A 26,081-nucleotide genomic window follows, 5' to 3' on the forward strand; every position below is an offset into this window, starting at 1 on the left:
GATGACCTGAATCCTAGATACGTATCTTGCCAATCTAAACATAAAAGTGCGTATCCCAAGGGATAATACATTATAGCTATGTTAAAAATTACAATAGTATTTCCTTTTCTTCACTTAAATATTCTATTTTTTTTCGACAATAATAAAAAAGAAAAAAAAATCAAATCCTAAGAACATGTAATTATCCCTGATTAACAGCCTACAGTATTCTCAACCAAAAGGCACTTACACTAGCTCGCATTCGAGGAATAGGAACTCATTCCTAATCACCATCATTCTTGGGAATAACTGCTGGGTGTCTGCCTATACAAATAAACTGCTGGCCGCTGGGTGTTGAAAATCACAGTTTAATTAGAAGCAATGTACACAGTATACATCAGTCACACAGGAGGCAGAGCGTCCCAATCGGTTTTTGCCCATCATCTCCTCTCGGGGGCTGGGGGAAATGGCAAGCTTAAGTAAATGCTCAATGATTTAGTTACTGCTGAAGTTTGGCACCCGACTGGATTCCTGACTGAACTTTGTTCTGGAAGTGAGATTCCAGCCTGCCAGCAGAGGTCTGAGGTAAGAAACACAGACAATTGAGGGGGAAAAAAAAATCACACAAAAGACGAGGGCATGTAATGTATCAATTTGCCTGGTTGCACATTTATAATATATGGTATCAGGAGAGTTATAAGTGCGCGCATTAGAAAACATTCTCTTCACATCTGCCATAAACATCTCAAATGTAACGTAATACTGCTCTGACTCTATCCTTTTGGACATGGTCTTCAAATCTGCAGGCAGCAGTAAAGCATATAATCATATTAAAACATCAAACATGAGATATTGTATGCACAACAGCACAAGGCAAAATCCTCTAAAGATTCCTCCTATGGACCTTTTTCTTCTCTATAAGTCATGTTCCGTTTATTATTATTATTAGTGTGAGAGGGGACTCCAACTTAAGGAGTAGGCTATCACTATGCCAAGAACAAGTAGGACCTGAATGGTAACTAAGATCACCCCATTCCAAACTTGTAGCAAGAAATAATTTAGGTATTGACCAAAGGAAGTTCTTCATCTAAAAGATGCAAAGTAATATGGTAGGGGAAATGAACAACCTAACCTACTGAATTTTAAAAAATCAATGTGCAGGAATATAATTGAAGTTGGCTCGCAATGTAACTTAAAACTTCGTTTTTTTTTTCTCCATCTCTCTGTATTGCTTTCTCTTTTGTAAATTATCTTATTGGATGCACTTTCTTAGTGTCCATTATTGATCTGCATGGATGGGGTTTTGGGAGGGGTCAGGGGAGTAGGACTGTAGGGTTGGGTCCCAAGTCCCAACCCTTGTTTGGCAACCACATGGAGGGGTTCGTGAGAACCCCAACCACCCCCCCTCAACAGCCCAAAATTGAACCCCCATAATTGTGACTTGGGAGGGGTTCCTTATCTTAGCAGTAATTGTATACCTTTTAAAAATTTGAACCCCTCCCAACCCCCTCCTCCTAAGTAAGTGTTCAAATCCATAAACCCAACTCTCACCAACCCCTCCCAAAACCATAGACTCACCATGCAGACCTATTTTTTTTAACAGAAAATATAATGTTGTCAATGAACAGTACCAAGGGATGAAAAGCAACTTACCCACAGGATCTTTTATGATGTCGTAATAATCAGGGACATCCCGGGCATCAACTGGTTCCTTGAATGGCCAAGCATCAACATGGTCAAACATTACCTGGTGAATCAGATTTAGGTGTTAAGATTCCCTAAAATTGCCATGCTACAGAGAATCACATTCTCCAAAGGATACAACTGGTAAAATCAGATTAAAAATAAACTAAAAACATAACGTGAAAAACAACCGATACCACATATTACATTATTACATGAGTCCACTTGTTTCTTATGCAAACAATCCCCTTGATAACTTTTGCGCATATATATTCTTTTGCATTCAAAAAAAGTTGGGAAATGGTTAAATCCATATTTGCATTTGGTATACTTTGTCAATTATTTTGTACCATTATTTCTTTTTCCTGATAAAAGCACAAAGAAATTAATTACGAGTCATGCAACCAAAGTTAATTAGTAAAAAACAAGAGATAGAATCCAAATAGAATATAAAACATTCAAAATATCATGCATACCCGAAGTCCCGTAACCTTTATGTACTAAAAGAACAAGTCCTACACCTGAAGTCCCATAACCTTTATGCACTAAAAGAGTGTGGTACACCTGAAGTCCGGTAACCTTTATGTACTAAAAGAGTAAGTGCTACCCATTTATCAGGAAATGTGAGGAAAAGAAGACTTCACAGACATCCCTTCCATGCTTACTAAAAAATAATGAAACTTATAAAAAAAATAACTCACAATTTGTCCAATCTGAAGCAGCAATCCAGAGTAATGTTGAGATAAATGTAAACAAAGAAATGTTAATTAATGTCTTTAGACACAATCACCTTACAATATATTTTACTTTCTTGTTTCACAAGACATAGTTGACAATATCAATGAGAATTCTTTTTATCAATCTAAAAAAAATGACATTAAAAATGCTTCATATCAGACACAAGGAACTCATTTTCTCCAGTAAAATTGAAAGCAATAATTAAGTCGACCTTCATATCTTGCAAGGGAACACACCACTATGGAATGGTGGCTATTAAGGGACAAAGAATGAATTTAGAGAGATTATTATGTGTGGCAAGGCAACACTAGGGGAAAAAAATAGAAAGTTCTACAGTAGGGCCGGAAGGGTGGCATCTAATCTCAAAGAGAAAACCGTCTAAGATGGTAGGAAGAGTGAAAAAAATCCCAAGCAGAAGACCCTAAGAAGAGGAGGGAAACCAGAAAGGATGTGGATAGGAATTCTTTGGAATTAACCGAGAAAGTAGCTCTAGAAAGGAACGAATGGTGAATTCAAAGCGGATTCAAAGGGCCAACTCCAGATTTTTAGGGATAGAAGCGATGATGATAACTGAAAAACTAGCACACATGTTATGAACATACACTTGAAAGAAGAAAATTGATTTTCAATATTTGGCAGTTTCTTAGGAAAACTATAGATATTTGGTTTCATACTCTTTAAGTTATATCAAATTCCAAACTTGCAACTACAAGTAGATCCTGCGAATGCAGTCTCAATTAAACTTAGCCACTAAGAATCATTGGAAGAAAAATAAAACAAACAGTAACAACATTTTGCACTTGCCTTGATAAGTGAGCGCATGAATGCTGTCAAATGTTTTACACTAGTGCCACTATCTGTAGAAGCATTTAAACTTCTAAACCGTGAGTGACCATATTGATCTGGAGTCCACCCAGCCTCCTCTATAATCAAATTAAGCAGAAAATTCTGATTAGCACTGAGAATCTAATGACTGCATTTTTGTCAAATTATACTGATTCAACCATTCACAACAGAAATGACAGAGAAAATACAAAATTTTGGTACAGATGCAGAGCTGAGATGAACTAAATCATGCAATAATCTGGAGGGAAGTTTAGTACTCACTCAAGCCCGGAATATCTTCAACTTTGATGATTTTTTTAGGAATTCCAGCTTCCTTCTGAGTTAAACAAAGTTCTTGATCATAATCAAGTTTAGAGTTGAAGGCATAAAAGCAAATCAAGCACATATATTGAAATGTTGATCCCATTTACCTTCTGAAAATCAATTCCGGGGTAAACAATGTGACAGTTGGAGAGCTCTCTTATCTTTTCATCGATTGCCTAGCAAACAAACATCACAAAAATAACAGATGTGAATAAAAAATGACCTAACACAGACAAAATTGAAACAAATTCACTTGAAAAGATAAGAGAGGTCTCCAACTGTTTTGAGCTCTCTTACCATTAACAATCATCATAGCTGTTATCTAAGCTTTTAAGCAGTGAGTAAAAGCGGGCATGTGATGTCATAATTATATCATATCCATAATTCTAAAAACACAAATTGAAATACCTCAACTAAGGGAATAATCATAAGAAAAAAGGTCGCCTAATAACAGATCATAACTAACTTTACCTGCCTCTGACGGCGAATCATAGTCGATAGATCAGTATACGGAAGCTTAGGATCAATCTTACACTCCATTAGGATACCTCCATCGTAGTCCTTGATATACCTGGAATTCCAACGAATTACAAAATGCAGAAGAGCAAGGTATATGATAGAACCATTAGTTCACAAATTCATTACTGTCCCCATAAATATAATGTGAACTAATTCAAGCAGAAATTGAAGTTTTAAATAATCATCACCATAAACCCTATCCTAGAGATGAATGGTCGACTGGAAAATTTCCAATAACAATTACTCAAAGCATAATTGCATTAACCAGAAAACGATAGGATGGAGGTCGATACAATATGGAGCAACGAACCCCAAGATCTAAATTATGATAGAAGTTGTGTAGGAACAATACCCATGCCATCGATCTCTCTCAAGACAAATCTCCTTGGTAAAACCCTACAAGTAATTAGATCAATGGGAAACTTAAAATCAAACACAACGCTGCAAGAAAGAACAGTTGGCATAAAATATTTTAAAGAGAGATTTAAATTTTTAATACATTGGTGAAGGAGATAATGAGTTTTCATTAAACGGTTCAAGAAGTTACTAACTTAGTTAAATTATCTACAAAAAAACCACAAAACATTTTAACATTGGGCCAACCATTGCAGAGTAAAACCTAGATACTAGTAGTCACTCGTGAATCACTAGTATCATTTTGAATCCAAGACCTCTCACCTTTTGTTTCAGAATGGTGCCACAAGCAAATGCGTGAGTGTATGCGTGTGGTTATTATACATAATATTTTCTCCATTTGTTTCAGAATGGTGCTGGAATGTAGTATCCATCCAAAAGCAGCCAAATTCTATTATCTAAGTGATCCAATAAAATCTTCTATCTCAAATAACCAAACTTTAGCAAACATCAAATATTCTCAAGGATAAAGAACAACAATCCACCTAAACAAGACTAATAGTCTTCCTCATGGAATCCAGAAAAAATTTAAAGCAAAATGACAGCTTACTGCCAGTTTAAGCTACCAACCAATGAAATCAAAAAAGCAGAAGAAAGTAGTGCCAAAAAAAATGATTGGACCTGTTTAATAAAATAGCCAACAGCATTATTGTCGGCGTATGTCAAAAAATGTGTTAGCCCATCAACATCACGTGCATGCTGTTTTAAGTGATTCATCAGTCTGGTGCCGTAACCTTTTACTTGTTCATCGGCTGTAATCGCACAGAAAGCAATTTCCCCAAACTTTTGGCTATTCATAGGAGAAAAGTGTGCTATTAAAGTACAGCAAAAAAGTCTCATGCAAAGAAAAAATACATCATTTACTAACTTAGATTCTTGAGATTCGCCAAACACAAAATCTTCACTCATCAAGGAAATGGCTTAGTGAAAGAAAGAAAGAATTACCTGACATATGGGCGATATGTGATGCCACCAACAACATGATTACGTCTGATAACCATAACAGACTTATGGCTTCTGCGAGTAAGTATTAAAAGCATCTATGAATACTTTTTAGAGCAAGAACATTATTTATTAAACAGAAATTGTTTAAATTGATGAGGGTGTTTTGAAATTTTCCAAAAGGATGTTTGATGTCCTATACTATACATGAGAACGTTATATTAAGTTTGAGATAATACATTGCAACTTATTTAGCAACCATGAAACTTTTATTAAGGGAGTTTTTTTCCTTAAAGTGGATTTTAGTATATAAATTTCAATGAGTAAATACTCATCTATGTCAAACTTGAAAGATTTTAGTTGCTAAGCCTTATAGAACGCTTGGTAAGAAACTAAAGTTTACATGTCTCCCTCTTTGCTTCTCTTCCTTTAATTTTGCATTATGTCAACTTCAATACAAGCAATAACAATTTTTAGAAGTCCAAACAAACTCTTGCACTCTTATAATAATGCAATTCCTAGGCATCGACAAATTTGTCGCTATTTACATTAATTTTGCTCCAAGTTATTTTACCTATCATCACACCACTGGCACCAGAGACTAATAAGGATGCATTTTAGCTACCTCTTTATCCATTAAAAAACACTAGAGAATCTACTTAAAAGCCTTTATTTCATTTTCACCCACTACTCACTAGCATCAATTGTCAAAAAAATTAAACTATTGCAATGCTTATGCTCCCATTTGCCATATCTTTCTACTGCAACACAATCTTAAATGTAAGCAGCATACCCTAATACCTCACTAACTCTTCCGATTAATTGGTTTTTATCAATGTCACAACCTGAATATTTCAGAGGAATGGTTACATTTTGGCTTTTACCTCAAGAAATTTTGAATGGAAATGGAAGCTTTAGCGCATAATGACACATCCGTTGATTAAGGATGGATAGAATTTGGTTTATTCACAAAAGTGCTCAATCCTAAACATAAGTTTACCTATCCATCAGAAGACGGACAATATACACCTTTGGCATGTTAGGTAGCTGCCTCCCAAATATATTCTTCAATCCAATCAACCTGAGAGATAGAAACCATTTTGGAAAAAGGATAAAAACAACTTCAGTGCACATAGCACTCAAATTATATTCATGTGACAAATATACAACTGTACTAACACATCATAGACGTGATATGAATATTTTGTGAAGCAGAACAGATACAGAACATAATAAAAATGAAAATAGAAATTGATACCAAATCATATGTTCATCAATACCATCATTTGAACAGCATACAAACTTGAGTCTTCCTGCTTCCTCCTGAAAAAAAAACCACTGATTATCACTTCCATTACTCAGTGCCAGAAACAACAAAACTAAATAACACAAAGAATCACAGATAGACTATGTTGATGTAACAAAATTTTACCACAAAAGTTAACTAGTATTTGATCTTCTAAGGCACATCTTTGTCATCAAGTCATGCCTTCTAAAGATACGAGGTAGAAGCATTATAAAAACACAGTACATAAACGATGTAATTTTCAATATTGCTGCATTGTTCTGCGTAAAAGAATCAAGATATAAAAGCAACTAGGTATAACACCATATTGAACCATTAACCTCTATCTTCAAGGTCTCTTCTCTAGCGCTGTAAGCTCCACTTGTCTGCAAATTCTCTGTGAATATCTTGGTGGGGTCTTCCTTCACCATCATCCCTGTTACCGCGCTCCCTGCCGTGCCAGCAGGTCCCAATGCACCCGTCCCAGTAGGCCCACCGTCCTTTGCGCCATCAGAGGGCTCGATCTTTACCGTAGAACTCCCCGTCTTGATCTTCTTGTTCCTGGCCGAGACGGTGCCCGTAATGGCGGTGGAACCAGCGGCGTTGTTTGCCTCTAGGCGAGCAGCAGTAAAAGTGCGCATAGAAGAGTCGTTATCAAAGTCTTCGTCGTCATCGTCAACGACTGCGTCCGCGTCTGAGTCGTCTGCATCGGAGTCCGAGTCGGCCCCGCGAGCAGAGATGCTTTCAAGGTCATCATTGGAGGTGAGAGCTCCATCGCGCGTGTCGGCGGAGAATGACGAGGGATGGAATGACGAGGAGGGAGGAGCATGGTCGTCAAATGCCGCTGCCGTCGCCGTCGCCGCCGCCGCCAACTTGCGCTTGTGGAGGGATGACGTCGCGGAAGCTGAGGCCGAGTGAGACGGTGACTGCGACTGGGAGCTACGGGAGCGATTCGGTGCGGTCAGATGCGTCGAGTGAGGGTGAGGGTCCATTAATGATTAATCTGTCTGAGTGTGAAGATTTGGGAATGGGATCCGATAGGGTTTTTGCAGATTTTTTTTGCACAGAAACGGAACACCGGACATCTCACAGCGGGAAAGATATGGGTGGTTTATGTTAGTTCGGCAAAATCTAGGCAGCACGTCCGAGTCCGATACGAACTCCAAGTGCCAATAAAACCGCCAGAACTTTTATAAGGCCCAAGACTCTCCAAGTGCCAATGAAACCTACAAATAAAGCTCATATTTGACAACAAAACTCTCATTAATATAGAAAATATTTGTTTTATTTGATAAGCCCCGCACCCACATCCTGGATTCTTTGAAGATTTACGGATGGATTGCTGTGTTCTCGCATCCCACAACTTTAAAATCCTTCATGTTAGCATAACATTGTTCATTTTGACGTCTTTCACGCACACAACTTTAAAATCCGTCATGTTACTTAAGGATGGGTTAGCCCGTGTAAAGCATTATATAGCTTCATACCCAGACAACGTGAGATGGATAAACTCATATAAAACCCTTCATGGCTTCCTCCTCAAGTGGTCATACTTGCTCTCACGCCCCCTCTTTTCCTGTGATTATTCTAAAAAATGCTCAAGGCGACTGGAGTGAAAATTGGCCACTTTTCTTCTCCACTCTAGAAAGCTCCAAATGATGTTACTACAGTCAAACAGATACGTTAATGGCTGTTTCAAGGAACATCTCTCAGGATATGAGATTCTTCTTCCAACTTCTGTAGTTCAATACAAAGCATCTGAAATTGCTATAGTTACAACCAGTGGCTTTTGATAAGTTAGTTACAAACAAGTGTTAGTGTGGCCAAGCCGCTATCTTCATCTGATCCTGTATCTTCAGGCTGAACGTAGTGTTTTCGAAAACTGATTGGCGGGCTTTGTATGTGAAAAAAAAAGTGGAAAGCTCGCTCAAGAGTGTCGAACCAAATGAATGCGTAATTTCAGAGAACAAGTCACAATTCATTTAGTCTGATCGGCCACCTTTGTGATTGTTGTACAGAGGTAAACTCCAATGTGAGCCATGCTTCCTTCTCCCATAACACCGCCAGTATATTACCAATGCCGCTGCTATAAAACCAAGGGGAATCGCCCATCTGCATCATATGAAAATCAATCAATAATGTAAAAATTACGCGGGAAAATATATTCATAAGCTTGCTTCACAATAAATATGTACAAAAGCATGTTTGCGCAAGCCTGACCATCCGATCCATAACAGTTTCAGTCATATGGGTGTTGTTTTCATGGGAGGGGATGTTGCAATGAGGAAAATCACACTATTACCTGTCCAAATCAAGGATGGGGCTGTAAACAAGTGTTTCCCAAGTGCCTACAATAATGTGCCATACTGGGTTGTAATAAAGAGACTCTGCAGTCCAAAACATTCTTGTGTATGTCTCTAAGAATATGAAAAGTATCCATGCCCCGACTTCAATCAAAAAGAACTTTATGACAAATCGGCCAATCACCACCATGACAAGAGAAAAGGCCACCAACCAATTGAAGAGCCTGTTGTTGTACTCCTTGATAAATAATGATCGAGATTTCCCCAACATCTGCAGAAACAGTAATGCATCAAAATGAATGACCAAGGCATTGTAAAACAAAAAAGGAGTCTTTATGTAATCATAGCAACTTAAAGCAAAGTTAGTTAACATGCCAAGATCCAGTATCAAGGACTCAATCTTTAAAGCAGAGTATGAGGAACTATTTCTGGAAACATATTTCACTAGATTACTAAACCTGCATCCTGATTGAGGTTACTAAATCCCCCTAAAGGATGGTAAGGTACAAAAAAGTATGAAGGTTCATGTCCAAATGCTTCTCAACAGCCATCATCTAACTCAAATCATCAAATCCCCACAACCACTGAAAAACAAAAGGTTTTCCATGCCAAACCTTCATCATTCGATGTTCATAATTTGCTTTAGCAGGCCCAACACACTCCCGTTCAAAACTTTGATTGCAATGCAAGAAACCTGCATTGAATTTCGCCATGGAAGGAAGTCTAAGAACTTGAAGGTGGTCCATTTTGTCCTCGCATCCGGTATATAGTGCCTCACAAAGCTTTGAGGATGTATATTCATTGGCCAAAATTACATTTTTATATACCTGCATCAAATTTTCAGATCAGGATTAGATTTCAGGATATAGCAAACTTAAAGACTTATACATGAGATCTCATAAAACATGAAGTTGTAGGTTGTTACACTAGATTATTGCTGGTGCATCTTGCCCTGGGGGCTCAACTAAATAGGGGATTAATACATGCAACATAGAAAGCTCATACTACTGCTCCACCAGCTGCCATCCATGAACTAGTTGATTTACCAATAGCATTATAATGGAAAACCTTAAGAGGAAATTGTGTCTGACAAGGCTTCAGTGATAAAATTTTCAACTTGTAGCAACAGGGGATCAGCAAGTCCTTATCAATTATGCCACCCACAGCAAACCAATATTAAGTGAAAGAAATAATACATCTTATTCTTCAGTGCTAAAAAAATCATATTTTTCCAGACAGTGATGAGCAAAAGAAGCACGAGCTAAAATATTGAGAGTTCTTGTTCTAATCTTTTATTTTTTTTCCTTTTCTTGATGAGAGACCCAATATACAAAAAAAAATAATTAAAGAAAAAAAAGAGGGAGGGTGATGGGAACTAAGGTTCACTTGCTCCAAGTTGAGACTAAAGGAGCAATGAAAAAATTTTGGGAGACAAGAAATATGACCATTCCGCGTGCTTGTGTTTTCAGTCTTCCAGCCAATATATTGATTCATCATTCTGAACAAAAACTAGGCAGATCTCCACACTTCAAGAACCCATACATGAATTTTTTTCCATTAAAGCAAACAATATTTTTTGCTAAGCAACGCTTATCAGTACCTTGTCTATTTCCTCATCTAGTTGCATTACTGATTTCTTCACATGGCTATGACCAAAGTGTTGTTCATCAAACATTTTCATAGCTCCCTCTCTAGACCTTCCATGGATATCTTGTAGAGATTGCTCTGGCAGGGGAAAACCCAATCTTGTCATCCTTTCACTGTATAGCTTCAAACACTGGTCAAGAATCCCCTTGTTGAAAACCTCCACAATGGAGCCCATTGTGGGGATCTCTCCCTTATTCAAGGCTTCAAGAATCTGAAAATCAGAAAACAAAAATGCATATAGATAAGGGAAATGTACCATTACGGAAAAGATGGCATATATCTCCGTCTGCCAAACCTTGCCCTCCCCTCATTTTCCCCCAAAATATCCTGTTTTCGTCTGCACTAAGAGGAGCATAGATGGGTAACATACAAGCAAACCATACATGGCAAAATGAGAAATCTCATTCAGAGTTACCACTGGCCTGTTCTTAGGTAGGCATCTATGATGTCCACCTATGTCATAAAGGTATTTCCAACTCTACTCACCTTTTTTGGGAAAAAGCAAAAGAAAAAAAGAAGAGACATATATTCTCCCACCTCTAATATGGTTATTCCACAATCCATATTCTGAAAGCATAATAAGACACTTAAAAACTGATAAAATGTTCTACGCAGCAATATCTACAAACTAACAAAAGCAAAGAGATTGAGCTCATTACTAGCAAAAAAAGGGCAGAACTGATGTAAAACAATGATAATAATAAAAAATAAAAAAAAGTTTCAAAAACTCCAACCAATAACATCGTTATTTATATATTCGTACACTAACAACATCTGCAGGGTTAAAAAGTGCTCCATGCATAGCAATCCTTGCTGCTATGCACTTATAAAAAAAAATCCTTCAATTTAACATGAGGGGAGATGAGAAATCATTGCCAATCCTTAGGAAGATGGGAAATGGGTGTTGTAACCAAATTCACACAAATTCCAGGATACTGAAACATAAAGGCTCAAAATGCTTAATAAAAAACAAATCTAACCATAAGACTCAACATTATGAAAAGTACCTGCTCTAGGAAAGCTACAAACTCCTTTCCATTTATAAATTTCCCCTGAACAATCTTCGGATGGATAATGCTGGCAACAAGTTCTTTCAACTGATCCCTTTTCTTAACATATAGTTGATCAAGTTCACCATCCTCCATCTCACAAAGCTTTGTTCGCTGGAGATGAGGCTGAAAGTTAAAATTCACAGGGTGTCAGATAAACAGGCAATCAAAAGTATTCAATTCCCTTTTCCAGAAATTGAGTAGCTGCACAATAATATGAAAGCAAAGTGCAACTAGCAACTATTACAAAACTACGAGGAGCAGGAAAAGGCTTTGAGATACAAAACTCGTATATGAAAGAAAGAAATAAAATTGTGGGATATGTTGATAAATAAGATAAAACATAGATATCTAAGAGAAATAATAAATATAATTTTCGGACATCAATGTTGAAAATTAATTTAGTTTGATCAAATAAACGTTCCTACTTGCAGTATGGTTAGTTATATGCCATAAACTCTATCTCATCTTCAGAAACATATCTACAATTATCTAAATAATATTACATCAGTAATTAAAGTATATCCTAACCTTAATTTTTTTAAGTGTCAGATGTCTATTAAAATACAAGTTTTATCTTAGAATAGGATAACTATTGAAGAAGTATTGAGCACATGAAAGGTAGTATCCAAAAAGCACTGTAACGGATTGGAGGTCGCATGCATAGAGCTTCTTAGTAATAGTTACATGCTAATGCTTCAAGCCAGGAGATCCGTCGTTATTTTGCTGGGCAAATATTTAAGGGACCCTAAATGTGCCTCAGACAAATCTGGTAGGCATACGTGATACAACCAATGCACAAGAGTACAAGACTATTTCACAGATATAAAGTGTCCTGGAAGAAAATATCTAGCGGGCTCAAATTTAATAGACATGCTGACATAGAATGTCCAACAAGACTACTTCCTGGATATTAAGAGTCCATGTAACACATCTAGGTCTGGCATACATTTGAGCATAAAAGATGGACAGGGGAAATATTTGACGACATTATGACATATTGCATACACTAAACAAAAAATATACCTGAGGTAAACTAAAAGCAGTACTGTTATCACCCATAACCGCCAGGGAGTCCCGGATCTGGTTAACCTGAAGAATTAACAAAAGACATATTTTAGACTGAGGTTCACAATAGCACATTGAGAACTAGCAACACTAAACAAAATGACAAATACCTGATCAATGTTTCTATTTCCTGCAATTAAAACAAGCACCCACTTTCAAATATTAGTTCTGAAGATGCATTACGATAGAGCAAAGAAAACTGATATCTTATTAACCGTAGTAATTGTGGAAAAAATACAAACCCTCTCTATTGGGTACATGGCGAAGAGCTTCATTCACCATTTCTTGCACAGTATTCCCTTCTGCATATCACCAAAATAAAGTCAATTCACTCCTAGATGTCAAAAGTTTATCACAAATGCCCAAATAGCTTTTAAAAAAGCATATCCATTGTCATCTAGGTTATGCGTTCAGTTGGAAGCTGGAGGAAGACTCAATGATTAAAGAAAAGTTTTTAGGGGTAGTAAAAAGTGTAAAATATAAGACGGGTCTGAAAAGGGTTAACATTTTGCCTGCTATGACATCATGTGTAATGCAGTTCATTAAGGCTATCAGCACTAAATGGATCATGTTTACAAGTAGATCATATGCTGATTGTTATAAAGCTGTCTGACAGCAACCTTACATCGAAAAAAATGTCCTAGTAAGGAATTGTGAACTCACGTAGAAAATCACGCTGGATAAGCCACAAAAGCTTTGCAGGTTTAAAAGCAACGTCTTTCCCCTGCGAGAGAAGAAAACATTCTCTAAGTATCAGTAATGAGAAGAAAATCATTATATACAAGAAAAAAATCATTCCAGTGTCTTGCAAATTACCTTCACCCTGTTCTCCACGAAATGTTTATCAACCAATACAAATAAAAAAGAGAAGGCAGAATTAGTAAAATGCATAGTGCATAAAAAAAAACCCCTAATTAGGCTTTTCATTCAATACTATGCATGTATATATTGTGCTGAACTTAGAGCATGGACAAACAGCAAACCTTCCATAAAATTCTTCAGCAAGCTCAACAGCAAATGACAGCCGAGATATGTCAGCTTCACGAATCTACACATATCATTGACGAATTTATAATTTTTGCTAGAAAAATCAACTGAAACATGGAAATTGTCAAAGGCAAAATTGACAACAAGTAGCTGTTGACCCAGCACAAAATTTATAATTTTACTAAGAGAAAAACCAAGTTGCTGTGATCACTCAAGAAAACAATCTTCTTAAAGAAAAAACCTGAACAGAGGAAACGTTAGAATACAAACCGTTTCAGCCAAGTTGTAAATAAGAACAGAACTCAAAACAGTTGCCAGCGCAAATATCCTGAACAAACAAACAAAAATCAGAAAGGGTGGTTATTCAAAATTCTACAATCAGCAAGACAACCTTCTTTTTCTTTTGAAACAAACGACAAGCTTAATATTAAGAATTGCATGATGAGTAGCAATTTACCGGTCATCATATACATTTGACTTCCCCACACTTTCAAATCCCTCAGTATCAAGGTAAAACACAGAAGTCTTTAAACCATCAATCTCCACTTCTTGTGGGGTTCCCCAAACCCAAATCCCTGAAAGAAACAACGATGTTATGGAAGATATTGAAACAAAAAGTTTCACAAGTTCTGTGATGTCATCTATATACTACCTTTTGTTTTCGTGTCGCGCATATGTCCAACACCAAACCCTAAGGAGAAAAATTACTCAAAAAGGTTATTTTGAAAGAACCTAATTAACCAAACTCAAAAAAACTGAATGCAGGAAGTCTTTTGAAGAAAATATAGGCATATACAAATCTAGTAAGGATGGCACCTTCATTGCAAGAAAGCGAAAGAAGCTGATTAAGCAAAAAAGATTTGCCGGAGCGGTAAGGACCAATCACCTGATTATTAGAACCATAAGATACAGTTATAAATGAGAGAAATTGATGCTAATTTTTTCACAAGGTTATGAAAATTCCAAGAATATATTTGAAAACATATGACAACAGAGCCAATCAATGGTATTTATGCTAAATAAGCCATGCATGCCACGTATTGCCAGGAAAGAGTAAGAGCAATTTGTACTTGCTGTCTGAATATAATTCAAAAGGCATTCAACTGCATGAGATATGTCTGAATTTTTTTTTGATCAAATTCAAATTCCTAATGATTTCATAACTCACTATCCACTTAAACATCAGGCTAATCTTCATCAAGAAGCAGCACATAGAATTATTAGAATATTTGGCCTTTAGATAAAGAACTAATGATGCATAGCTACTTCAGTCATTTTTAAATATAACGAGAACAACTTAAATCAAAATAAAAAACTTTGACCAAATCAAATGAAAATTTTTCTATTAGATCCTGAAAATGGATTTCAGGCTTACAGCAACAGCTGCAATTGGGGTTGCTATCCTTCTTAAGGCTTCCAGGCCCTCCTGTGAAAGACGAAGTTTTGTATGACCAGGATCAGGTTCCACAATAGGAAAACTGTAGCCACAAAATAAAGACAACCATGAGATGATAAAGATATGATTATCAACTGTGCTAGGCAATAAACAAAATCTGCCATACGAAGAAACAAAAATATGCCAGGTTGGGCTTTTCAACCATGGAAAGAATCAAGGTAGGAAAAGAATCTCAATAAGCATAAAACAGCTTTAAGATCACAAAGCAATCTTGAAACAAGTGAATGGAGTGATCAATTATCAAAGAGAATGATTTGATGAGAAAAACAGACAAGTTACTAGCAAGTAATGCATGACATTAAAATTGACAAACTAGCATATAGAAAATAATCAAAACTCAAGTCCTGCAGCAAGGTAAGTTAAATGTTTCTCATATCTATACATATTGCCGCAAGCCTGCAACAGCCAAATCTCAGAACTACGGAAGAGTTACTAATAGCTGCAAGAGCCAAAAACCACATTTTAAGAAAGATATACATGGTGCGAAACCACATAGCCCAACAAAGTCTTCAGCATAAAGACATTTAAGGGGGAAATTGTTTTCCCCAGCACTAAACTTCAGAAGACTAACAATGTCAGGTAGCAATTCCTAAAATGGAAATGTCCAAAGACCGCACATATTTACAAAACAAAGCTGACTAATATTGACCACCTTAATAAACAGGATAAACTACTTCCTTAAAACTTTCCGTAACTTAGTGAATCTCTCAAAGTTAGACACTAAGTATCACAACCAATCGGAAACTGAGACAGAAAAGCTATTACTACTTTCACAACAATGTACCAGGTCATGTTCCTGATGAATCCTCGGTTCAGTTTTCTCTAAATTGTCAAACTAGCAACTCCAAGAGTGGGCCTAGAGACCACCATGGGTATCAATTACTATCCCTTGTTAGCTCCCATTCAATATTCATTACATATACGTATCCTCTATAAGAACATACTAAAAGGAGCTTGTTACAGTCTAAAAAATACCTACAAACCACAGAACCACTGGCTTATGTGTAAAACCAAATTGGTTGTACGAAGAACCAAATAACCTATAATGCGTCAACAAGATCTCAGAAAACATGCATCAACAGATACTCACCATGAGAAAGAGAATCAAATTTTGAGGTACTTGAGAGAAAAACATATCCAATCAGCTTATAATTATAAAATTGCAAAACCAGAACAAGATTACAGAAATTGAAAAACTCACGCTTGGTGAAGATTGTCGATCGAAAGACAGTCAGCTGCGAAAAAGCATAGGAGAACCGAAACAAAAAAAGACCAAGAAGAAATCTCCATGATTGGAAAACACCGAAAGATCGTGCTACCTCCCCAATGCAGCAAAGTCAAGGACGGATTATTATACGAAAGGAAACCATGAGAGGAGAAGCCGAAAGTGGTTTTTCTTGATTTGGAAGTACACGCAGAAGAATGGGATCTCAGAAGACAATGACGACGAGTGTACGTTAGGAATCGTTCATTCGTTCGGAAACTTGGGAGGAGACAGTTTTTGCATCTACAGAGGAAAGACGCGGAGGAATACTTACGCAGTTTTTTTTTTATTTATTTATCCACAAAAACTCATTCATTCTATTTATAATTTTTTGAAAATCGTAAAAAAAAAAAAAAAAGCATAATAATGCGGAACAAGAGAGTTCATCGTGGAGCGATGATGCTCATAATTGGATGATTTACTCTTACACCGCAAGGTTCTATTTTATAGTGAGATTCAGGGATCCGTTGGGTGTATCCCAAGATTCGAGGAAGGTCAGAATCAACCTACCATAGAGGTCCGTTGAGGTGAGTGGGTCTCAAGATCCTATTGAAGACTCGGTCTTCCAGCTAGTGAGTGCATGGTCGGTTCGATATAGTAGGCTTGACAGTTGGCACTGAGCCAAACCTTTGGATCTGTTGAACCCGGTGAGACTTGTGAGCTTGTTAATACCTAAGCTTGATGGCATCTTAGATCCATCTCCGCTGGGCCAAGTATCTCTTGGACGGTACCCTAGTGTAAATGTGTAATTGGATTTGTGCATCCAATTACAATCAAAAATCAATGGGTCCGTACAAAAAAAAGAAAGAGTAGTCAACGTGGGCTTGTGGCCCGAGTGGAGGCATCAAAATCAAGGTGTGGGGACCGGGTGATGAAAACCCACACCGACCCATAAGGTCCAAGGTAGATCCTTCTGGACAGTCGACGTCCACGGTGGCTACGCTCGCCCTTCAGACGGCAACCCTCTCCGCAAACGCGACTCTCTCAATGAAAGCACACTGACTCATAAGGTCTCTCAATGAAAGCACACTGACTCATAAGGTCCAAGGTAGAACTACAACCCAGAAAACCGGCTTACCAGGTAAGGGTGTCTTACATCCTTATAAACTAAAGTTGGTAGCCTTATTTTTTGGATGTGGGATACTAATCACTGGGGAAGGACAATAATTTGGCCCACTAAATCGGGCCCAAAAGGCTCTCCACTGGCCTGTCCACTAAGTTCTTAAAGTGGAGGGCACTGCGCGAGGCTGGCTTCACAGAGCCTACGTACGGTACACTCCGTGCCACAGATGGATGTTATCGCATAATATTAGCGCTAACCTAAATATGCCATTGATAAGTACACAGCAAAATATTAATCTTTTTTTTTTTTTTAATTTATCTAAGCTCGATCCATCGCACTGAGCCGGAGAAAAATGGAAGAGATTGATAATATGATCAAGAGGTGGTTGAGAGATTAATGGTTTCTCCGACCACTTTTTGATATTTCATACTGCCAGAGCATCCGTTCATCAATGAAAGAAGAAAAGGAGTTCTGACAGTAGTGATAATTTGAACAAGAGTTAAATTTGAATTAAGATGGAGTTAAAGAAAGGTGATTGAAACCCTAAACAGTCCAAAATCCATACCTAGGACTGTCTTTCCTGAAGTTGTCTCTGACACCATCTCTACATGTTGTCACTTTAATGGTATCATGTATTAAATTTGGTCCACAGAGAAATTGCATGCATGTATACATATATACCAATTTTCGAAAGGGCGACCACAGCTAGAAAAAAGGTTCTGAATGGGTTCATGATTGAATTGAATTTGAAGCCAATACAGCTAAGGAACTTTCTATACCTGGTATGCTGCATGTCTTTGTTCAACTCCTACTGGGTTTCTCATTTTCTTAACAAAAATGGAAAAACTTGCATTGAATTTGCTTGACAGAAATCCAGCGAGACCAAGTTTTGTCAGAAAACACGTTCACTATGTCATGAGAATTGAAGTTTTGAACTATAATATAAGCACAAATTTTGTATTCTTTCAATAATAAGACTACTCCCATCTCTCTATATAATGAAGCTAGCTAGTCATTCATATCTCAGTACATTCAAAGACACGTAGCCCTCTCTTTACTAGAAGAAACAACTCTTGCAAATCATGTCTCATATCTCCATGGCCTCTGAAGATCTATCAGAGATCTTCATCAACAACGACAACACAATCTCAAACACTTCTATTGCACCATTTCTCTACTTAACCCTAATAATCTCCCTCACAATATTCCTCTTCATATCAAAACATATTTCAAGTCACAAAGTTTTCTTGCTAGATTTCACATGTTACAAGCCCCCAACCACCCAAAAATGCACCAAAGAGACTATGATAGAGCGTTCAAGGCTCTACGGGAACTTCTCGGAGACTACCCTAGGGTTCATGCACAAAATGCTGGAAAGATCAGGGTTAGGTCAGTCCACGTACTTTCCGGAGTCACTGCTAAGGGAACCACCGTGCATGGGCTTGGAAGACGCCCGGAGAGAGGCGGAGATGGTCATGTTTGGGGCGGTTGATGATTTGTTGGCCAAGACTGGTGTCAAGTGTGAGGAGATTGGGATTGTTATTGTGAGCTGCTGTATTTTCAATGTGACACCGTCTCTTTGCGACATGTTAGTGAACAAATATAAGCTTGGAGAGAATGTTCGGAGCTATGCGCTTAGTGGGATGGGGTGTAGTGCTGGACTCATCGCTATTGGGCTTGCCAAACACCTACTTCAGGTTCGGTTTTCTACCTCCTTACTATTGATCAATTATGTAGCAATATTTTGCTCTGTTTGGTTTGATTTATTTTATGTTTTCATTTTTCAGAAAACAAAAAAAAAACACGTTTATTTTTCATTTTCTTCTTTCAAATGATGTTAGTTATTTATTTGTTTTCGCGTTTTCTAAAATGAGCAACTAAATGCGTTTTTAGGGTTGTTTTATATTTTCCAAAAAAGTGAAAATAGAAAACGTATGGAAAACAACCATAACAAACATACTCATTAATTTCAATGTTTTTTGTGTTAGATATCTCAAATGCTGATCGTATGAATACACGTGATTCATATGAAATCGTGGGTCTCGTATGTTTTACATGGATTGTGTGTGTCCATATCAGCATTTGAGATATCTAAGATAAAAAAACACTGAGATTCATAACACTGACCATTAATTGATTTATTTTTTTTTATAAAAATAGGTACACAAAAACTCATATGCTCTAGTAGTAAGCACGGAGAGCATTACACAGAACTGGTACAAGGGTGATGATCCATCCAAGCTCATCGTCAATTGTTTATTCCGTGTGGGTGGGGCCGCTATGCTCCTCTCAAATCGACCGTCCGATCGTATCATTTCCAAGTATCAGCTCATCCACACCGTTCATAACAACACTGCCAGTTTTGGCCCTTCCTACGAGTGCATTTTCCGAGAGGAAGACCACCTAGGTCGAGCTGGCGTCACCATCACCAAAAATCTCATGGCTGCGGCCATCAAGACCATTGAAGCAAACCTCGCTACACTTGGCCGCCTGATCCTTCCCGTATCGGAACAAATCCTATACTTCTACCACCACGTGGCAAAGATCAAACCGTACGTGCCTGATTTCAAGAAGGCCATCGACCACGTGATCATCCACGTGGGAGGGAAACCAGTCCTAGACGAAGTGGAGAGCAGCTTGAGGCTTAATGAGGTTGATATGGAAGCTTCAAGAATGACCTTATACAGGTTTGGTAACACTTCGAGCAGTACAGTGTGGTATGAACTAGCATACGTGGAGGCCAAAGAGAGGATCAAGAAAGGTGATCGTGTGTGGCAGATTGCATTTGGGTCTGGGTTTAAGTGCAGCAGTGTGATCTGGAAAGCTCTGAGAACCGTTGATGTTGAGGAAAAGAATCCATGGAGTGAGGAGATTGATGGGTTTCCTGTGGACCTTAAGAACATTGGATCCTTTCCTTACTATTTTGAACCGTCCAAAAAAGCAGATGTGATTGGGATTTAATGGTAGGATGTGTTATGTAATGAAGCCAGGAGGAGTTTCATGTGGTTTGGTCAACCAACTAAACATTTATCTTGAGTTGTCTACTAATTTACCTCAGTATTTACTTTGCTGTTGTAACAAGGGTGTACTGTGTGAATGAGAATGGTTAAATATCAAGAAAATGGAAAATACTTCAACAGCAATAATACGAATCCCAACGATCTATTGAGATAGATACACATAATTTCATTAAGATCATGTGGGATGTGTGTGGCCGCGATTCACATGATGAACAACATATCAATATTGTGTCTAGGAACTTGAGTCACCTAATCATATTAGCCCACATAGCCCTATGTTATGAGCAATTGTCCATTGGGCCCGGGCCCAGGCCCAGGTTCAGGCTCAGGCCCAGTCAAGCGTTGAAGCAATTTGTATGCAACTGCCAACTATGCATAGCTTAAGGCCTTAAAATGAGATCTCCAAAATGCCATTGTTCAAACCTTTCTATTTAGTTTGTTTCGAGGCCATTGTAATATGATACCTTCCTTCATCAACTCTTTGGACCAAATTGGAACGGTGATTATACATAGGTGAGCTTTATTTACACCCTAATTTTTATCAATTACACCTCATATGAGTTGAAAAATAACTAACCACATCTCAAATAATCAAAAACTGTCACATTTATTAAATACACCCCAATGATCTCTTTATTTTTAAATCAAAAGGCAAAAAATTCACTGCAAGAATCAGCACCAGGCAAGCAGAAGGGGGCAAAACCAACAAATCCACAATTCACAATAAAAACACAAGTGGTTATGATTATTATCAAAAACCCTAAGTACACACTCACCTTCGGAGAATCCACACGAGTTTCTTGAGAACAACGAGGACAGATGAATAACGTCGGAAGGATTATAGAGATCAAGAATTGGATACCAGAGATAGGTTGCAAGTCAGGTTTGGAGTGGGGTGTATTAATCTTATACCTAGAAAAACAAAATCGTCAAAGGTAAATTGACCAAAGTTATGGTATACTTGATAAAAACTAAGGTGTAAATAAAGCTCACCACATACATAATACATGATCGGGCCCAATTTTGAGTTTTGGACGTTTAAGGATTGGGCCGGTTGGCATGTTATGGGCCCACCTATTCTTATCCAAAACAAAAGTATCACTTGTAAGGCCCACAACACTTGATGGTTGAATGAATCCCATTAATTAATTTAAGAAACCTAATCGGGTAGTGCCAATGGGGACCAGATTGGATTGTGATTCTTCACTGGAGGGTGGGTTTGTCTCCGATAAATAAAGAACAAAAGAACAAAACTGGGTATTGGGGGATAAGGCTCTCTCTCATATCCCATTCTTTTTCTTATATACATTTTTAATAGTCGAGACTGATATTATACAAATTTATTCGATCATCAATTTCACACATCCCAATGTGTGTCCATTTTACCATTTGTGATAATTGAAATAAAAAACACTGAAATTCTTAGCATTTTCATTTATCGATATGGGCATAAACTTGAGTCGCTAGGTCCAACGCACATAAATTTCTCACCTGAAGACAAGACAAGTTAAGCCAAAACGCAGTGTCTGGCCACAAGAGTATTGTTCACAAGTGAAAATCGAATTCAAGACCTTTCGACTTCCAAATCTATAAGGTTTGACTCAAAAGAGCTTGATCATTAGACTATCACCCAAGTGACTATTCATTTTTCTTGTCATGGCCTCATAAATTCAATATCCTAAATTTAATAAAATGGTCAAAAACTAATCGCATATTCTTAGATAATTTATTATTTCAATTGGCCAATTGGGTCAATCACTTTTATTTCATTTTTTTTGAACTAATATGATCAAATTGCTTAGAAAATTTATAAAATAAATAATTAAATATGTATGAATCATATGGTATGATCAAGTTCGTTGGGACTGAATTTTTTTTCCACTCATTAAATTCATATTTGAGAGGGAAAAAAAACACCACAATTCTGAAAAGTTTACGATTATATTATCGTGACATCATATTTTACATAGAAATACAAACTTGTAATGAAAGGAAAAAAAAATACCAAATGAAGAGAGAAAATTTAACAATATTTATAATAATCCAAAAAAAAATAAAATATTTCTTGTGATCTCCGGGAGATTAGGTTGATAAGGGAGTGGTGTTAGGCTGGTAATAAGAGAAGTAGGGGGATCAATTTCATCAGTGGTCCAATATGATATAGAAATTAGAAAATCTAGTTATTAATACCTAACTTGAAACAAGTTAATTTGCTTGAAGATGTGGTCATAGTCATAGGCACAACACAACAAAGCTGCGTCCCTCTCAGGTCAGTAAGCATTCTTTCTTGGTTTCTCAATCATTCTCCTTTTGTATTTGAATAATATCATCGTTGAATCTTATTTTTCTTCAGGATTCCTTTTGGGTCTGTTCAATTTTGACTTCTGTTTTTAAAATTTGTTCATTTTTTTTTGCTTCTTCATTTTTTTTTGCTTCTTGGCTCAAATCTATTTCTGGGTATTAATGGAGAAGGTGTTAAATCATGGTTGAACTGATGTTTGATTTCTACTGTGCTGGTTTTGATTTATTTGTGCCTGACAACTTGCTGTCAAGAAAGCTGGTTTTATGGGTTCTTCTGGGTCTGATTAGGCTCTTGATGCTATTTCAATTTTCAAGCTTGGATCCATTCCTCTTTATAATTGGACTTCCTACAATACATATGCTCTTGCACTCAAGTTCTCTTGTCTGGATATGGTGATAGTCTTGTAATCTCCATTTCATGCTCTCCACTCTGTTAATTGTAAGGAATTTCTCTAAGTGGACTCTTGATTTCTGCTAGACCTGCTGAGAATTCATTTTCAATTTTGAAAAATTCTTTATCTTGGCATTTCGTGGTCCTGGGTTCTTAGATCTGCTGTAGAAAAGTGGGATTCTCTTATCATTCTTAAAAGTTAATAATTCCCATATGCTTTTTCAGGTTTAAGCTTAGGGGTAATAAAATCATGAAGTTGAAGGAGAGAAATAAAGTTGAGGTCTTAAGGCAAGAACATGAGCCTTGTGGTTCCTGGTATCCAGGTATTATAGTTTTGGTGGATGGTGATGACTATGTCGTAAGGTATAGATTCCTCACGGACCAGAAAGGAACGTTGGTTATGGAGAAGGTGCACAGGGTGGATGTTAGGCCTCAGCCTCCACATAAAATGGGGAAAAGATGGAAGGTTGGTGATGTGGTCGAGGTGTTTGAAATACCATGTTGGAGGGTCGGGAAGGTGGTAAAGGTGTTGGAGAAAGATAGATTTGTTGTAAGATTGCCCGGATCCATCCATTTCAAAGAATTTCATGGGTCTAATGTCAGAATTCGACAGGTTTGGGATAGTAATACATGGTCAACTATTGGGAAGGTGAGGGCATCTACAAAACTTTCACTTTCAAGTTTCAACGTGTCATCGAGTTTCTGCATTGCATTTGTGTGGTTTGCCTTCTCAGTATCAATGTTTCATATTGGTTTTCTTTTCCATCTTTTCTCCAGCAGGCATAATTCCATGGTTTCCAACTTTGTTCTGAGTTTTTTAATTCTTGTTTCCTTGCCACACATGCATAATATTGTTTTATGAACTCATACATCTAATTTACGTATGCCATTGATCCTCTTTTGTATTGATCACATCTGTTGATTTCTATTAAGCCTATGTTGCCAAGGATGGATTCCTTTTCCATGTAAATTTATCTCATATCAAATTTATCAGTTCTTACAAAACTAAACTGAAATCAAAGTTTTCCTTAGTGAAATGGGATTAAGATTCCGTAAGTTTCCTTTTTCTTTTATTGTCAATGATTTGTCGATGGATGATAACTTTAAGAAAATCCATGTTCTTCTGTGTCAGGTAAATTTCACAGATATCATTGACTGAACTATCTTATATCTTCTGATATTTTGCCTGTATTTCTTGTCAAAACTTATGATGATCCATCTGCCACTTTTTCTTTGAATGTTATCTCCCATCCCTTTGCATGATGTCGGTCCTTCTCCGCTGTAAGTCTTTGTCATATAGTGTCCAGATTCCTTCTCTCAGCACTTGACTAGTCAAGTTTACACAACGTTTCGATTTCTCGTTCCAATGTTGAATTGTAGTTTTCCATATATTTTTACAAGGCATCTACATGCTGTATCTTAGCAGTTTTTCAAGACCATCTTAGAAACTAGACTTATGTATTTAGTAGAAGTGGTTGCAGGTCGCTCAAAATAAAGAGTTTGCAAACGGAGATACAGGGAGAAATCGTGAACATTCAAGTTCCATTTCCAGGGCTTTGTTACCGGTTAAAGGTGAAGATTCATGGTCAGAAAAGAAAAAAGTCTTAATGGGAGACCTGAGGGATGCCCGTGTCCATCTCAAAATACAGGATCCAGTAAGAAAAACAAAGAGAAGTTTTGGACCATCTTCCAGTGACCTGCTTGTTGGAGGAAGAAGCAAGAAAAGAAAATCAAGGCAATATATGGGAGAGTGTGATGGTGATCTATTTGACGCGGTTGATAATATTTCTTCTGAGACTCTAGGAGTTGAAGAGAATTTCAGTAAGGGATTGGTCGCTATGGATACTACGATGGGTAAAGCAACGACCAACGGATTACATACTTCATCTTGGCCTCATCAGTCGATGGATAATGATGGCCAAGGTTTTGTTGCTAGCTGTAGTTCTAATAATAGTTCTAACGAACGTGAAAATTCCGATACGGAGTCATCCTTTCCATCGTTGGCCAGCAAGAAGCAAGTGTCCTTGTTAATTGCAGATGAACTGGAATTTGACATTCATGAATTAGAGCTTTGTGCTTACAAGTCAACAATGCAGGCATTATACGCTTCTGGTCCTTTGAGTTGGGAGCAAGAGTCTCTTCTTACGAATCTTCGCCTCTCTCTTCACATTTCGGATGAGGAACATCTGCTCCAAGTGAGATTTCTCTTGTCAGCTCAAGCTCTGTAGACTATATTTATTTTCTTTATCCCTCCACTTGCTTGCTTGTATCTGTGATTTGATTGCCTATGTAGGCTGACTCATAACAAAAATGGAACGGGTGCAGACGCTTCCTGCTTGTTTTCATTCAACTTCATGGAAGCTTGGACAGCCCTCCTTAAACATCGAAGTGCACATACATGTAAATCTTTTTCTTTTTTTTCCCCTTTTGTGGGAAGAATTGATCTTTGGTCTTTAAACTCAATAAGTCCATGTATTATATATGTTTTGCTGTTCAATATATATATATATATATATATTCCCTAGCTGAATTTGAATATGTTATCACATATAAGATTTTGCAAGTATCAAACTTCCTTGTCATGCTTGAAGCTAATATTATCTGCATACTGATCTTGAAAATCTTTCTACATTGCTTTGTTGTATTTGCATCACCCATAACTGAGAGTTAAGAACCACGTAGCAATGACTCTCTTGGTTATATCTCTAGGCTTAAGGCAAATAACCATAAGTTTGAGAGTTCGAATCAGTTGAGATTTTTCTAGTTTCATGGGCTTGCCCACTTCTAGGGAGAAGTTAGGAGTCCCATTTTTTCTACATAGAT

At 37.3% G+C, this 26,081-nt stretch overlaps 4 protein-coding genes across 9 annotated transcripts; 2 read left to right on the forward strand and 2 right to left on the reverse strand.

Annotated features, from left to right (window-relative positions):
* Positions 1-51: 51 nt before the first annotated feature.
* On the reverse strand, positions 52-8,019 carry LOC119990548 (histone acetyltransferase GCN5-like). 2 transcript variants are annotated; one of them, XM_038836523.1, is made up of 13 exons: positions 7,051-8,019; positions 6,683-6,747; positions 6,425-6,505; positions 5,428-5,499; positions 5,104-5,272; positions 4,421-4,464; positions 4,021-4,120; positions 3,657-3,725; positions 3,508-3,559; positions 3,205-3,323; positions 1,633-1,726; positions 638-779; positions 52-545 (listed from the first exon to the last, which is right to left on the reverse strand). In XM_038836523.1, exons 1-13 carry the CDS (start codon positions 7,699-7,701, stop codon positions 479-481), a joined length of 1,725 nt encoding a protein of 574 aa, XP_038692451.1. In that variant the 5' UTR covers positions 7,702-8,019; the 3' UTR covers positions 52-478. The 2 variants fall into 2 exon arrangements, with proteins under 2 accessions (XP_038692451.1, XP_038692450.1); XM_038836522.1 differs by having other exon boundaries at positions 3,508-3,562; positions 7,051-8,013.
* A 298-nt stretch (positions 8,020-8,317) lies between these two features.
* Positions 8,318-16,769, reverse strand: LOC119990547 (guanylate-binding protein 4-like). 2 transcript variants are annotated; one of them, XM_038836521.1, is made up of 17 exons: positions 16,421-16,769; positions 15,139-15,241; positions 14,580-14,649; positions 14,416-14,454; positions 14,221-14,338; positions 14,034-14,091; positions 13,760-13,824; positions 13,593-13,599; positions 13,440-13,500; positions 13,019-13,078; positions 12,887-12,906; positions 12,735-12,800; positions 11,667-11,822; positions 10,613-10,870; positions 9,627-9,839; positions 9,012-9,283; positions 8,318-8,821 (listed from the first exon to the last, which is right to left on the reverse strand). In XM_038836521.1, exons 1-17 carry the CDS (start codon positions 16,507-16,509, stop codon positions 8,692-8,694), a joined length of 1,785 nt encoding a protein of 594 aa, XP_038692449.1. In that variant the 5' UTR covers positions 16,510-16,769; the 3' UTR covers positions 8,318-8,691. The 2 variants fall into 2 exon arrangements, with proteins under 2 accessions (XP_038692449.1, XP_038692448.1); XM_038836520.1 differs by having other exon boundaries at positions 11,667-11,834.
* A 1,858-nt stretch (positions 16,770-18,627) lies between these two features.
* LOC119992215 (3-ketoacyl-CoA synthase 20-like) lies at positions 18,628-20,605 on the forward strand. The gene is made up of 2 exons (XM_038838890.1): positions 18,628-19,243; positions 19,707-20,605. Exons 1-2 carry the CDS (start codon positions 18,629-18,631, stop codon positions 20,505-20,507), a joined length of 1,416 nt encoding a protein of 471 aa, XP_038694818.1. The 5' UTR covers position 18,628; the 3' UTR covers positions 20,508-20,605.
* Positions 20,606-22,656: 2,051 nt separating this feature from the next.
* LOC119990325 lies at positions 22,657-25,733 on the forward strand. 4 transcript variants are annotated; one of them, XM_038836183.1, is made up of 4 exons: positions 22,657-22,835; positions 23,484-23,907; positions 24,728-25,453; positions 25,552-25,733. In XM_038836183.1, exons 2-4 carry the CDS (start codon positions 23,509-23,511, stop codon positions 25,561-25,563), a joined length of 1,137 nt encoding a protein of 378 aa, XP_038692111.1. In that variant the 5' UTR covers positions 22,657-22,835; positions 23,484-23,508; the 3' UTR covers positions 25,564-25,733. The 4 variants fall into 4 exon arrangements, with proteins under 4 accessions (XP_038692111.1, XP_038692108.1, XP_038692110.1 ...); XM_038836180.1 differs by having other exon boundaries at positions 22,665-22,835; positions 24,728-25,733; XM_038836182.1 differs by having other exon boundaries at positions 22,680-22,835; positions 24,740-25,733.
* Positions 25,734-26,081: the final 348 nt, after the last annotated feature.

This window comes from Tripterygium wilfordii, chromosome 22, assembly GCF_013401445.1.
Source record: "Tripterygium wilfordii isolate XIE 37 chromosome 22, ASM1340144v1, whole genome shotgun sequence".
Classification (NCBI taxonomy): Eukaryota; Viridiplantae; Streptophyta; class Magnoliopsida; order Celastrales; family Celastraceae; genus Tripterygium; species Tripterygium wilfordii.